The 14,301-nt window shown below is 46.3% G+C and overlaps 1 protein-coding gene across 1 annotated transcript in view; it reads right to left on the bottom strand.

Annotated features, from left to right (window-relative positions):
• LOC112970534 (monocarboxylate transporter 2-like) overlaps nucleotides 1–14,293 on the bottom strand; it is a 41,026-nt gene extending 26,733 nt beyond the window's left edge. Inside the window, exons 1-3 of the mRNA XM_026075018.1 lie at nucleotides 14,123–14,293; nucleotides 12,467–12,622; nucleotides 11,860–12,117 (exon numbers count right to left, since the gene is read on the bottom strand). Of these exons, the coding sequence (XP_025930803.1) occupies nucleotides 11,860–12,076 (217 nt within the window). The 5' untranslated portion in view covers nucleotides 12,077–12,117; nucleotides 12,467–12,622; nucleotides 14,123–14,293. The remainder of the gene's footprint in view (nucleotides 1–11,859; nucleotides 12,118–12,466; nucleotides 12,623–14,122) is intronic.
• Between the last annotated feature and the right edge of the window lie 8 nt (nucleotides 14,294–14,301).

The raw sequence follows: 14,301 nt of genomic DNA on the forward strand, positions 1-14,301 counted from the left end.
CCGGCAGAAACTCCCCCAGCTTTTCAGCACTTTTTTTTCTTTTCCCCCTAAAAAGGCCTTTTTGGCCCCCCGCCGGCGCACCCCGGGCCCCCGCCCTACCTGCGCCCGGCAGAGCCGCGCCGCGGCCCCGACCCCTGCCCGCTCCGCCGCCTGTTCCGCCTCTTCCCGGGAAGCCCGAGGCAGGAAACTTCAGCACTGTTTGCTTTTGCTGAAAAGTTACCGGGACTCGGCCACGCTCGCATCTTGCTCAACTTCGCCTCCTCCCGGCTTCAGTAACAGCTCCCCAGGTGGCTGGAGGAAAACAGCCGCGTGCCCTCCCGGCCCTGATTTCATGGAAATTCATACGGATGCCACCGGAGAGCTCCGGCACCGTATCACCTCCCCGCTCGGCCTTCAGGCACCGCGGAGATGGAGACCTGCTCCCCTCACTCTGTAACCACGAAGATCCCAACTGAAACAGGTCGGTGCCTTACCCCAGCTCCGCCAGTCTTCGGTTTGCGGAAGCACCAAGGCACCAGAAGGCGAAGGATCATCTGGGCACAGGACGTTTTCCCCACAAGTAAACTAGGTGGATGTGCATTGCACAGATCACCTGAGGAGACCCTCCGCTGCACCCTTGACTCTTCTGTATTTTAAAAGGTCACAGCRACTATTCCTTAACCTCCCATAAATCCGTATTCAATCCATTTTCGGAAAAGATAACCTAACATTCAGAAAACAAGTCACGTTTTATTCATCCATGCTAATTAGGTGTCTGGAAACTCAGTGTTTTTAGAAATGGCATTTAAGCATTGCCACCATGCACTTTTTGGTTGTCTTCTCTTACATGAAGCCTAATGCCATAGCACCCTGTAAAGGCTGCGGGTCAGCGGGCTTATCCCGCCACTCCGCCCCAGGTGGAGTTTTCTGCTACGTAGCTACGGGACGCCTGGACCCCGCGGCAGCTAGAGCAGCAGCTCACGAGCGGCTGGTGCTACGCTGCCGCCGGGATCTCGGCTCCGGCCCGGGCAGAGCGCTGCCCTCCCTGCAGACTGGGAAAGGTAAAACCTGTTGGCCCCCGGTGCTGTTTCTTCTCTAACTCCAGTTGTTTTAAAACCACAATTTGCTAATCCTTAACAACATGATTTTAACACTGATGCCACTTTTGGTTCAGGTACAAACATGTCTAAATCGCTAATGAAACACAAAGAAGGAAGTCCTCTCCTCCCCCTTTCCATGCTCCCTCCACGGCTCCCAAAACAGACCATGTGTTATGATAATCCCCATTTTTCTACATATGCAGTTAAGCAATAAAGGAGGGTGGGGGGAAATCAGTGTCTTGCTCAGTCATTTTGAGACAGATAATCTAGATCTTTAAAGATCTCTTTACAATGTCTCTGTAAGATTGTGTTTTATTACTACCTTTTCTTTCTTCCTATAAAACCGAGTAAACTTAAAATGAACAGAAGACCTTTACTCCTAGGTGTCAGTGTCACAGTATGATGATCTGGAGGATTTGGTCGCGGTACCAACTTTATGGTCGACTTTATGAGCTGCAGGTATCCTTACAACTCAGTTTTACGATGTCGTACTGCATGCACGAAGCGGCAAGGAAGGGATAGCTGGAGGTCTGCCATCCAAGGGGCAGAATTATTATAGTCTCTCCAGTGCGAAAACCCCCGTCTTCAGCTGAAGAAGGGGATGGCCAAGGGAATGGGACTGTTTTCTCCGATTTCCCTACAGAGGAACGAGGATTTGCATTAGTGGAATTTCTTTCTTATAAATGTGAATCAAATTAGTTTCGGCCACCGGTTTCTAGGGTCTGCCAACACAAAGTTACCCTGCGCATAAGGGCTGGGACCCACGTAAGAGGAGGAGGATGTTATGCGGAGGGGACTGTTTCTGACCATACAGCCAAGGTCAAAGGAGGGTGGTCTGCTGGGAGACCGAGGGAGACACCAAGTACCAAGGTCACACAGACTCTGCCGGAAAATACCACGTACACCTGGACTATGCCGCTTTAGCATTCACTATTACACCTTCAAAGACAGCTTTCGCTCAACACCTCACCTTCTTTTTCCACTGAAAGGTCCTATGGAGGGCTGCTGCGACAGATTTCACAGCAGGTATGGTCACCACCACCGCAAGATTCGCCAGTGCGGAAACCACCATGAATGAAGACAGGCTGCATTTCCTTAGCTTAACACAAAAAACTGGACCTAGGCACACCCTTCGCACCAGCGCGGAGGATGGGGAGGGCAAATGGAAAGATCCTGCAGAGCAGTGGGGCAGAGAAGCAGGTACAACGCTCACAAGGACCTTGGGCTGGAAAGCGGGACCGTTTCCTCCTACAGAAATGCTCGAGTCTAATGTAACATTAAAGAATTTCCTCTGCAGGAAACACCAGCGTGACAACTTCACACGAACTGGTGGTAAACTCGATAGCGGAGCGGGAAGCACCACCAAACAGGAGACCCGTTACCACAGAAGATGGGGGGATTGGGGGGGGATAAATGATAATGCCTGGAAAGGATTAGTCCGTGCCCTCGTGTCGCCGCTCTGAAGGGATGCTCACGAGCCCAACRCGACCGTCCAAGGAGAGAGAGGCACCATCCGAGGACGAGCCCCRGCAGGTCTCGCCAGGCGCCTGGCAAAAACCCTGGAAAGGACTTTTAGCACCTCCGGGAGATTGGGGCTCGGCCCCCCGCAAAGGGCTTACGTGAGCGCGGCCCCTCCGTCGGGGGAGCGCGGCCCCTCAGGGGTGCGAGCTCCGCTCGCTCTTCCACAGGCGGCGGACGCTTCCTGGAGGGCAGATATTTTAATTTGCTGGCAAGCAGCAACTAAATTGATTAAAACTGCAAAACGCCTTTTCAGATGATTCATTTCCCTGTCACGGTTCTCCGTGTAAATGAGCGACAGCGAGTGTATCCAGAGCTCAACTCCAGAGCCGGTGAAAGAGGAGGGCCAAGGGGGGAAAAGGGGAATGAAATAAGTTGGAATTTGAAGCTACTCCTCTCTCTCCCCACAAAGTGTCCATTTTCCCAACTTTACAAAGCTGTCCATGACAGTTCTGATAGATATTTTAAAACACTTTTTTTTTTTTTTAATCAAATGCCCCAACATTTTTCACTTATTGAAGCCCAAGGTTTGAAAAACAATATTCTTTAAAATAAAAGGTCACAAAAACGAGTAAAAGAAAGTGACTAATGCTGGCAACTTGTGCGTTTTTCTTTTCCTGAAAAAAAAAAAAAAAAAGGAAAACAACTGGGCTCCCCTGAGAATGGAAAGCATTTCTTCTAACTCTCAGTGGGCTACTTTGGTATTTGGAAAGAATTTGTTTGGAGACTTTTATGCAAGGCTTCCCTCTCCTTTTTATTGCAGCCAAAGGTAGGAGTTATGACTCTGTAAACCCCACCAGTGTTTTCCTTCACTGAGTCTTTGAAAGTCAATTAAAAAAAAAAAAAAAAAAAAAAAAAACAAAACAACAAAAAAACCCAACACCCCCCCCCAGCCCTGCTGCATGAAAATGGCATCAGGTAAACGAGCACCTAAAGCGGTAACTCTTCACTTTGCACAAATGCTCATGATTCGCATTCCCCTAGCATACCGGTGTTTTTCAAAATTATACTGTTCTCGTTTTCCATTTTCTCATAAAATACACTAGCAGTGAAACCCAGGCCATAACCGGGGTTAAAATGGATCTTCCGAACTGATGAACGAGATGAGAAGCACTTCCCTGCAAAACCAGGGGCCTGGCCTCAGCAACCCAGGCTGCAATTCCATTACTTTCCTCAGCGCCACCCGCTTTAGGAAAGAGGTTTCCCAGTCCTCTGAAAATAGACACATGCATTTATTTTTCCAAAAGCGTTCTTCACTTTTTCCAAGGGATCAATCCACAGTAATATGGATTATTATTTGGGAAGAGGTTTTAATTCAACAAAATCCTTAGCTCCAGACCCAAAACAGATGCGCTCGTAAAGCGTGAGCCTGAGGACACCGCGACAGCTCCTCTCACCAGCGAGAGCAGAATGAGCCTCGTCCTTTCCGCGCCGAGACCCAGTTTCCTCACCGCCGAGCGTGACTGGGCTAATACAAAACACATTCCTTCGTGTTTAGCCGCAGGGCCTCCGGCATTCAGGGATTTACCGCTAATATTTTCGTGCTCGAGGTTCTAGTTAAAGGAAGCCTAACGTGCTGCTCTGCGCGGCGGCTCCGGCGCGGTGTTTTTGCGGGCGCTGCCGGCGGGAGCCGTGCCCCGTGCGCGACCGGGCGCCGCGCTGCAGCCCTCCGGAGAGGGCAGACGGGTCAAGCGCAGCAGATCCCCATCCCTTAACGCACCCACGGCCCCACTGAGGGGCGAGACCCCTCACTTCCACGCGCTCCCGGCAGAGCGCGATGCCGCGCGCGGGGCCCAGGGATCCTCCGCGCTGCGTGACCRAAACCAGCAGCTCTGCTTTCCACCAAAGGATGTCTTACGTGGCGSTCAAGGAGAGGCCAAAACAGAACGTTATGAAATGTCAAACTTGTTTTTTTGCTAAGCCCCGGTATTAACAGCAGCGCGGAGGCCAGGCTGGCAGAGGAATTCATACGGCGTGAAATAACTCACTCTGGAGCCAGCGAGGCTCTGAAATGGCTCCAGCGCCGCGTCCGTGCCATGAAACCRGCCAGGTGCACGAAGCATTGCTGCTGGAGGTGCCGCTTTCGTGGAGATCATAAAATAAACCTAGCAGTGACATCACCGCTTCCGTTTCTCCCCTGTTGCAAGATTTTAATCGATAGCCCAAACAGAAACATTTGTGATGGTAAAATGATGGCTACAATTAATTTGAATTTTATAACTGGAATGTTTTCACCAGGGAATTAAAGCAAATTATTCCTTTGCTGTTGCATCTTACTCTCATTTACATTTTAATCCCAGTTGGGCCTTGCTCTGTTATATTTGGAAAATGACTGTAAAAAAAAAAAAAAAAAAAGGAAAAACAACATGGTTGAAGTACTCAAAAGATGTGTAGAGAATTTAGCTCTTAACTTTACTGGCAGATGTGTGGCTGTACCAAGCCCTGAATGATTATAAATAAGCACAAATACCGAGTTTTTCCAAGCATCGGTGAACGGYGAACGCAGAGTCTGGCGGCATTTCGAATTACGCACGCAAACACAGGCAAACAAGCAGCTGGGGCAGAAGGTTGTGTTGAAGGTGCAATTACACATGAGCCAGCGCAGAGCAAGTCGCTCCATCTGCAGCGCAAGCAAAGGGAACTCTCCGCGGAAGGACACTGTGTGCCGAGAGAAACCTCCCGGTTCCCGCCCTGCGGTTCTCCCAGCCCAGACTCGAGCCTTGTTTTCCTTGCCGTGAGGTTTTACCGCAGGATAATGAATGCATACTTTTTTGCTTTCAGTAAACACATAGTGAAGAAAGGCTGTTGTCAAAGTAAAATTAGCGCTATATCCCTCCTTACGCCGGCTTACCTTGCCTGCCCGTTCTTATTCTGAAGTCAAAACCCACAAATAAACGAAGCACTGACTTTTCTTCCCTGTTAAAGACGGGAAGTGCACAACCTGCGGACTGCGCGCACGTCCACAGACGCACATTCTGCCACACCGTTACCACACTGGGGATCCCCGACGCCCGTCACGGACTAGCTGATCCCAACAGGAATGCTGATCACATCCAGGCAGGCGCATCACCCACCCCAGAGCACCTTCGGCCGCTTTCCACCAACTTAGAGCCACTCAAGCTACCTGCACCAACCCTTTTCCAAACTAGAGGTGGTTTATTGCAGTTTAATCTAAATGTGACCCTAAGATACTTTGAAACAAAACAGGAAGAAGTCCAGTTTTACTTAAAATAATTGCTTTCACAGGGTCCTATACACCCCTTCCCTTACAAAAGTTTGGAAGGATAGCAACTTACTGGAAAGGCAGCAACCACCTAAATCCTTGGAGCTGTTCCCAAGGTCAGCGTTTGCCCCTGCCTCGAGCTACCCCAACACGTATCCCGCAGGATGCCCACTAGGTCTCCCACGTCTGTTTGCTTACAGCTCTTCTTCGCTGCATTTGGTCCCCTAGGTTAATTTAGCTGATCTCCCTCAGCCCACAGATTGCARACAGGGGAAGGCTCCCAGGTGGCGGATGCACACCCTCGCTCGAGATCCAGCCATGCCGWGGAGGAGACCGCAGCTCACGCACGGGGGTTGACACTTCTCCTCCACCGAGCACACGGTTATACTGCGGCTTCCGATGGAAATATTCTTAGGAGAGTTTCTTTACTCATTTCAGTCGAAAGGAGACAGGTTAGCAAAGACCTACAGTTCAGACTGTTAAAATTGCTCCAAAGCACTGTGACTGAAGGGTCCAAAACCAACCAGCCTCTCCAGCAGCTCTACACGCGCACAGCGCTAAGCAGCGTGGCACAGCTGGATCCAGAAGACCACCTCTTTCTCCAGCTCATCTCCAAAGCTGTCCTGCCACAAAGAAACTCTCCAGCAGTTGGCAATAGGATAGTAAAGGAATCAGCTGCCTCGGGGCTGCCTGAATAACTCTTGACAACAAGATGGAGAGCTTTAGATCTCATAAAACATTCCTGATGTTTGATAGAGGAGAGATTTTACACGTGTGCCGCGAAAAGGGATTCCAACTTCAAAACAGCAAAAACTGGCACTACGTGGTATTGGCTGAGCCCAAACTGAGCGTCAGCAAGCTCCTAGGCAGGGGGAGGGGAGGAGAAGTCACACCATCCCGCTAGCAGCCTCTGGGACACCACTGTTTGCAGATCATAGTACTCCGAGMCCTTACATAATGCAGGTATTGACCCCAGAAATTAACCCCATCTCACCCAAGTATTCAAAACACTGGCAGGATAATCATATAAAGCTGCAGAAGACTCTTACAGAGAGGCAGTAGGTGCAGCAGAAAAGCACACTGGAAACCTCCTTTGTTTTTATATTCTGACAAAGAAAACTACTCTGACAAGTGATCCTAATTCCACGAGGGCTTTTGCTCCTCGTGTCAGCTTCCCCCAAGAAACCTTCCAGAAGGTCTGTAACATGCTGGGAGCTGGAACTGTTGTTTGCTGTGTATACATCCAGCGCCTGTGCTCTGCTTCTAAGACAAGGGTGCACCAAGCAGAAGCCAGTCTCTGCTGGTACCGCGCAGTTCTCATCACCAGTAACGCTGCTAGACACTGCAAAAAAGCAGGGTGGCGAAGCAGGATGGAGTCTGTAGCCACTCTGCACACAACCAGCTGCTCTTCCTGTGGATGGAGGAAACCAGCAAGCTCCTTTATTACCTTTAAAATATTAGTGATACGCTGGGATACAGCAGCAACAACAAGAAATGGAATCAAACGTAGGAAGAGATTAGCTTGTGCATCACATGTGGTCTGGATAGCCGTGAATAATATCCCTGACTACCTGCAAGGCCGATCAGCTCTCTGCACCCTTAACAGAGTGATGCAATACACAGTATTACTGTAGGCAAACTCAGCTGGACTCTTGTGCCTGCATTTTCCTTGTTGCTTTGCCCTTCTGGCTGACCGTTGTCCAGCAGAACAAGCATGATGTTTTAGTATTAACTTTCAAGGTCTTACACAGATTGTTCTTCAACAGCTTGTTGAACTTTTGACACTGTACATCCATTTTATCCTGCAAGATCAAAAGGAAGAGATTTTTGGTCCAGGTGTAGTATTTGCACAAGCTTGCTGCAATCCCAGGTTTGCAGACTGACCTGCTGAAGAGCCCCATGAGCGCCACAGAAATGACTCCTCTTAAGAGAGGCTTCAAAAATGCGTTTACTATCTGGGTCATGTTTATAGGTCAGTCCATCGCTTAACATTTCTGGAGACTTCTGTGAAACTGACTGTTTACAGACACAGAACTTCTTTCTAAAATTTAATTCAGTTCACAGCCTCCTTTCCCAAATAACACGTTTGGGGCTGAATTTTTCCAGGCTTCTAGCACTACAGATCAACAGATCAAATTTTGCAGCTAAAAGATGAAATCCTGGCTCCACTAAAGGTGATGGCAAGGTGCCCGTTGACTTCAATGCAGCCAAAATTTCACCCAGAAACTACATGCAAAGTTTGTTGAGCCATTTTTTTTATTACTACCCAAGTGCAAAGAAACACACTTTCCTAAAAGACTCCTTTATATACAGTAAGCTGTAACATTTCTGAATATTATAAAACTAAAGTCGAGGTTTAAAGGCCTAATTCTCACTGAAGCCATGTCACAAGCTACATTTTAACATCTCAGCTTGCACCTTTTCATGCATGACTGAGAAACAGTCCTGTGGCTCAAACTGGCCAAATCTTCCATTCCAAAATGATTTATAAGAAAAATGGGGAAGGGCAGGAGGTGCAGAGGAAGAGAACCGCAATTTCTTTTTTCCCCCCAGTTGACTCACAACAAGTCTGACTGGGGGTGAACAGGATAATCTCAGAGAGCAGCCCCAAAGCTGTGCATGAGCAGCGCAAGCCTTACGCCCCCAAGCACACACATGTCTCCGGTTCACCTTGGCTGCAACAACCCTGCTTCACAGAACAGCTGCTGGGGGAGCTTAGAGACCAACGTGTTCACCACGATGATGTGCATGTCCTGCATGTATGACCACCCTCAGGGCCAGCTCAGGGATAAGCCTGAAAGTAGTCCCAAGGGCAAAACCTTGGATGAGTCAGCAGGCATGGGTAGGTCGCAGCCCAGACCTCTCCCTTCTGATGCTGTGATGATACAGCTGGACAAGAACGATGACCCTTCCCTTGCAGAAATCTGGGGGCCTGCTCCAAGGGCAGATTTGAGGCAACCTGTACTGAGGTTGTTGACAGGGGATGAGATGAGGACGAGTGCCAGTGCTGCTCCTCAGGAGTGGTGTGGGATCCTCAGCATGCCCTAGACTGCTCTGGTGGGCCTTGCTGATACATTCCTGCTCACTCAAATACAACGTGCAGCTTGACTAGATGCTATAGAATTGCTCTAGATTTATGCTGGTGTAGCTGAAAAGAAAATCAAACTAATTATTCAATTGCTTATGCACTCCTAGATACTTGTTCTCTTGTAAATCTGTTATTACTGCCTTTCTTTCTTATACTACTGTTAGCATGCTGCTGCTTTTAGATGYATGGAGATGCCAACATCACTTACGAGAAACGAAAACTAAAAAATGAGAACATGACAGGAAAGTGTTTAGAATGATTAATCATTCATAAGAACAGAGGAAATAATTGATCTTTCTTAATTCTAGAAAAATATATAACCATTACACAGGGATTCTTCCTAAGATTTTTTTTCAAGATCTATTTCTTTTGTAGTTCATTTTTAAAACCTAGATGCTACAGTGATTTGAAATCTCAGCGAGGCTAGGAGCAACAGTTACCACACCACAGGACAGATTCACAAAGACTGAAGATGTTCTTACAGCAATAAACTTCAATATTTGTGAAAGTGCCAGGAAAGGTAGAGTAGGAAAGCTCCTTCTGTCGGTAGTGAATTCTAAGCCCAAAGTTTGTGTAATGGTAAATGCAATGCTGAAAATGAAAAGTCATCTTGCTTCTGATAGCCATGAGAACGTCTCATATTTTCCCACTTAAACTGACATTCTCACCACACTGATACCCTCCTTTTGTGACATGCTGACACCTGAAAAAGTCAGGCACTTGCACACTGGGCTATAACTTATGACGATAGCTCTGTAGCAATAAGATTTAATAAAAGTCAGTATTTAAAGGTAGGAAGACCAATGATGAAAACCAAAAGTTTGATATTGTAATGGCTTCTTCCCCCATCAAGATCACTCATGCCAGTTCCCTTGCCATATTCTCCTCTATATCTTCGTCTGGATGTCGAAGACCCTAGCTCACAGAGTATGAAAACAGCCAGAAATCTCGATCAATTTGAGACATGTCTAACATGAAGTGCTCAGTTTCAGACATCCAATTTTCAGAGGGCCCTGAACAGCCTTCTGGAGGAAATCAGCCCTCTAACAGCCACACACACAGCCCGAGTCTCTTTTGAACTTTTGCTCGGACTCCGCTAACCCTTTCCAGTTCTTCACAAGAAACCACAAGAGCCGAACAGCATTCACAGAATACATGTTCATTATTTCAAAGTGAAATAGGTGCTCATTAGAACTGCCAATTTAATGACTATGGAAATGAACCTTTCTGTTTTATCTGCAGCAGAGGCCATAGCCCAAAGAGCCTGCTGAAGCCTCCTCCCAGTTCTGCTGATCAATTCCAGCCAGACCTGAAAAGGCCACTTCTGCAAGCAGGAAAACAATTCATTCCTCACACCTCTTCAGTCATTTACATCCCTAACTCTGAGCATGCCAATTAGCATCAGTTGTGGCAGCAGGTTAGCAACACTGGTATCTGCCCACTGGGAATGGGTTGAGACCATCTGCTGGCTCTTTAGCGGCAGGAGCTTTCATTCTCTCTTGACAAGGGCTGGATTTGAATCAATAAGCAAAAAGTTGCTTGCTTCTGTGCCAGCTTTCCAAGACACAAAGTCATCTTGGGAATCACATGCTCAGTAACGCTAGACATAAGCTGTCAGAAGAGTGAAGATGCAGATCGTCCACAAAGTCACAAGTATTGCTCAGGGCACAGAGCAACTTGTATCTCTGTCCTGAGTACAAGGTAAACCTTTTAGAAATTTTATCCTTTCACCATCTTCCTTGCCATAGAGGACCACAAAACAACTCCTCTTTCATTGCTGTATAATGCTATTTCCTCGGGTAGATAAGATGAGCACGCACATCTCCCGTACAGTGCGTATGCCTGACACTTGTAATGCATGACCCAAGGAAACGTCTAAACTGCACAGTCCTGGGGTCTACGGCATTTACAGGAGAAGATCCCTCCATATAAGACTTGTTTGTAATACTCTTTCCCTAAGAATGTGTCACTGACCTTTTTTGAGGCAGGATACTGACTTAGGCAGAGCAAAGTTCATGTGGCCTTTCTTGTGTTAAGTGTTAATCCTTTCATATATCACCCTTGCAACATGAGCTAAAAAGAACTGAGACTCTGCTAAGATCCCAAGCAGTAATCTTTGAGCAGTGGACAAAGCATCACGAACTTAAAAGCAGGATGGTCTTCTACTAACCATTAACGGCAAAACACATACCAGCTACTCAGATCAAAGTTGCAAGCTGATACCTGGCATCAATGTCTGAGGCAAACATCCCTTTGAGAACAACCAACCAATGATTTCATTATGAGGACAAGCAATACTTTCCCATGAGCTTTACACAATATCTATTTTTGAAGATTAGGTACGAGTATTCAGTTAAGTTTTTAACTTGAAGAAATCAGTGGATACATTTGTCCTTTCAGAARGATTCTGCAGAAAGAAAACTAAAACTCAATCCCTTAATAAATGACTTGCACCAAGATTCTAGCAATAGAATTAGGGAACATTTTAAAATGTATTTACACACTTGCTCAAGATTTACATGTATATATACCATGCCTGTTGATCACTGGGACTTTACATTTCAAGTTTCCAACATCATCTCTACAATCATGAGTACAAGAAACCTGTTTTTGTTTCAAAAAGGAAGCCAAGAATGGGAATTGGGCAAAAGATGTAATATTGAATATGCTAAAATAACTGGCCAAGACTCAAATAATCCCAAGAGGGCCAAGCCTTACCCCAAACACAGCAAGATTTCCAATGAAATAATAAGAATTGACATCATATATATTGTCAATAAAATACTTAGCAATAATGATATTCTCTATTGTGCCAATGTATATCATCAGAAAACAGAAAGCCAAATTTGCAGTTAGATCTTTCCAAGAACTTCCTCCCTTCCCCTTCTCCTTTTGGTGTAGAGTTCTATCCTCCTCTGATTTAAAGAAAGATACGGTCTTGCTTCACTTACCTCCTCCGTAGGTGGTAGCACACATGATGGAAGTTATCCAAGCAATCTGGCTGTAGGAGATGCTGTAAACAGCCTGGAGCTCTTTAAAGTAGATTGTGAAAGCTTTAGGAAAGGTATATGCAAATCCAACTGAGATGGAAGCTCCAAATACCACTGCCCATCCCCATCCACCATCAGGGGGTACATAGCCCAGATCTGAAGGGACTTGATGAGACATGGTCAATCTAGATTTCAGAGCAAAAAATGCTTCCCAACACCCTGCAAGGCAAAAGATTTGTATGTTTTACAGAACATGCATATCATATGTACTCAGGCATCATTTTAAAGCATAACAAAGTAATTTAAGTGTACAGAGTCACTCACTCTTGAAACCTTGGCTTTTCCTGGCTGTTAACGGTTTTATTTTGCAAATCCTACAAAACCAAAATCACCCCTCCCCTTTCAATTACCCAGGCCAGACCTTCCACCTGTATTTCAAAATATTTTGAGGTGCCCTCAAAATACTCCCATGGTTCCTGTATTACAGGGACAGACCTCATTCAGAAGTCAGGTTAATATCTCCATTTGCTTTTCTCTCACACATTCAGCTTGTAGCTCAGTGTCTTACCGCAGGAGCTGGCTTCTGGAAGGTGTTCTTGTCACAGTCACTCAGCCTGTCCCTCTGGAGATAGCGAGAAGCCGAGGTTTTGTCATTTTTAGGGCAAACACTTCACTGTGTGTTTTTCAGATGTGGGTGGAAAACCCTCATGATTTCAGGTTATCCCTGCTTAAAAGAATAATTCCCATTACATAAGCAGCAGGCGATCGGTCCCACAGTGTGTCCAGATCCCCAGTTCTGCACAGGGATGAGGTTCTCTCAGCAGCTCACTTCCACCGAGCCTACAAGCAAACTGCTAGCAATTTATTGCAATTTCTGGCTGAAATTTCTTCCTACTAAGGGGCAGCAATTCCACTTGTGCCTGGCTCTTGCCAGGTTAGCAGATTATGTTCAGGAGCAACACAGATCAAAGAGGGCATTCACTCATTTGCATTCTTCCCATACTCTCTAGCCATTAAAATAAAACAAGGGTAAAAGGAAGAAAAAAAACCCTATATGCCTCTCAGAAGTTAATGCACAAGTCTCCCCTCAAGGTCAAGGCTTTAAACTGGATGGGAGAGGAGTAGTTTCCACAGCCAAGGGTGCTGGGGGCAGGGAGGCATGGGTTGCAACCGTGTCTGTGGATAAAAGGTGTTTTATTGCCTTTATCTATTGCAAACTGGGAAGCAATAGAAGTTGATATGGAAGGACATCATCAGAGCTGATAGGAAGGAGCAGGCCTCATGCATCAGTTGGACACATTTTGCTGAACCTCAGATGTTGTAGTCAGCTGACTGGGGTGAGAGGGACCTTTATCTGGCAAAGAAAAACCCTCAGGAAAAATACAGTGTAATTTGTGTCTATTTGAGAGTCCATCACCACTTGAGACATGATGTTTGGATTTAAACTGCAAGTAGGAGGACACTACTGGAACAGCCAAGAGCATGCCTACAAACATGCTCCTGAAATCAAGCCATGCTTTCTTTCCTGAATTTTTGCTGCTGCTAAGTGCTAACACCAAAATAGGACCCTTACACTATAGGCCTCAAGCTCCCCAAATGCCTACAGAGAATTGTGCGTGGACAACTGGCACACATATGGCATAGACTGATGTACATAGGTGTTCTCCAGCCTTAGTAGCATCCTGCAATACCCTCAGACTGTGAATTGGACATACAGCATTAAGATAAGGGGCTGAGAAACGGTTCAAGAATGATAGCAAAATATATCAAGATCCAGTTTCCAAACTCTAAAACCTCCGCAAAAGTTTATTCCCTGATCTTCTCATTAAGATGTTGTTCCAGAGCCTCCCTCTTCTCATTGTTGTTAACCTGCTGTCTAACCTGTTTTACAATGGTTTTGTCTGATGGTGTTGTACAGGTCAAATAGGGAAGGAGAGAAGTCTGATGTTATCTCTTGATGGTTTTATTGAAAGTGATCTTATCCCATTTAGCCTTTATTTAGGCTAGAGAAGCTATATTTTTATCTCTTATAAAGATTCTTGGAACAGAGAACCTACCTTCCCCTAGTAACCCTCATCTAGGCTGTCTGTTGTTCTAGTGGCAACCAAAGGCTATGGAAGGGAACACAGCTCTGAGCAAAGGAAAACACCACACTGTTTTTGAACAAGATTTCCAGATCCAGCAGGAAATATGGGGATGAATTAAGAAATACTCTTCACCAGACCTCCACCGATGATCTGACAGTTTCAGATCCTCTGAAGAAAATTGTTGCTTTTCTTCATCGTAACCTTTCCTCATTGTCCTTTTGATTAGAGGCTGAGACTGTTCAGCTCCAGTTACGTTTCATTTAATGGAGTTTACAGTAAGCACATGTTCAGTGTTGCAAAGGCATCTCCTCTGGTT

This window comes from Apteryx rowi, unplaced genomic scaffold, assembly GCF_003343035.1.
Source record: "Apteryx rowi isolate R43461 unplaced genomic scaffold, aptRow1 scaffold_4, whole genome shotgun sequence".
Lineage (NCBI taxonomy): Eukaryota > Metazoa > Chordata > Aves > Apterygiformes > Apterygidae > Apteryx > Apteryx rowi.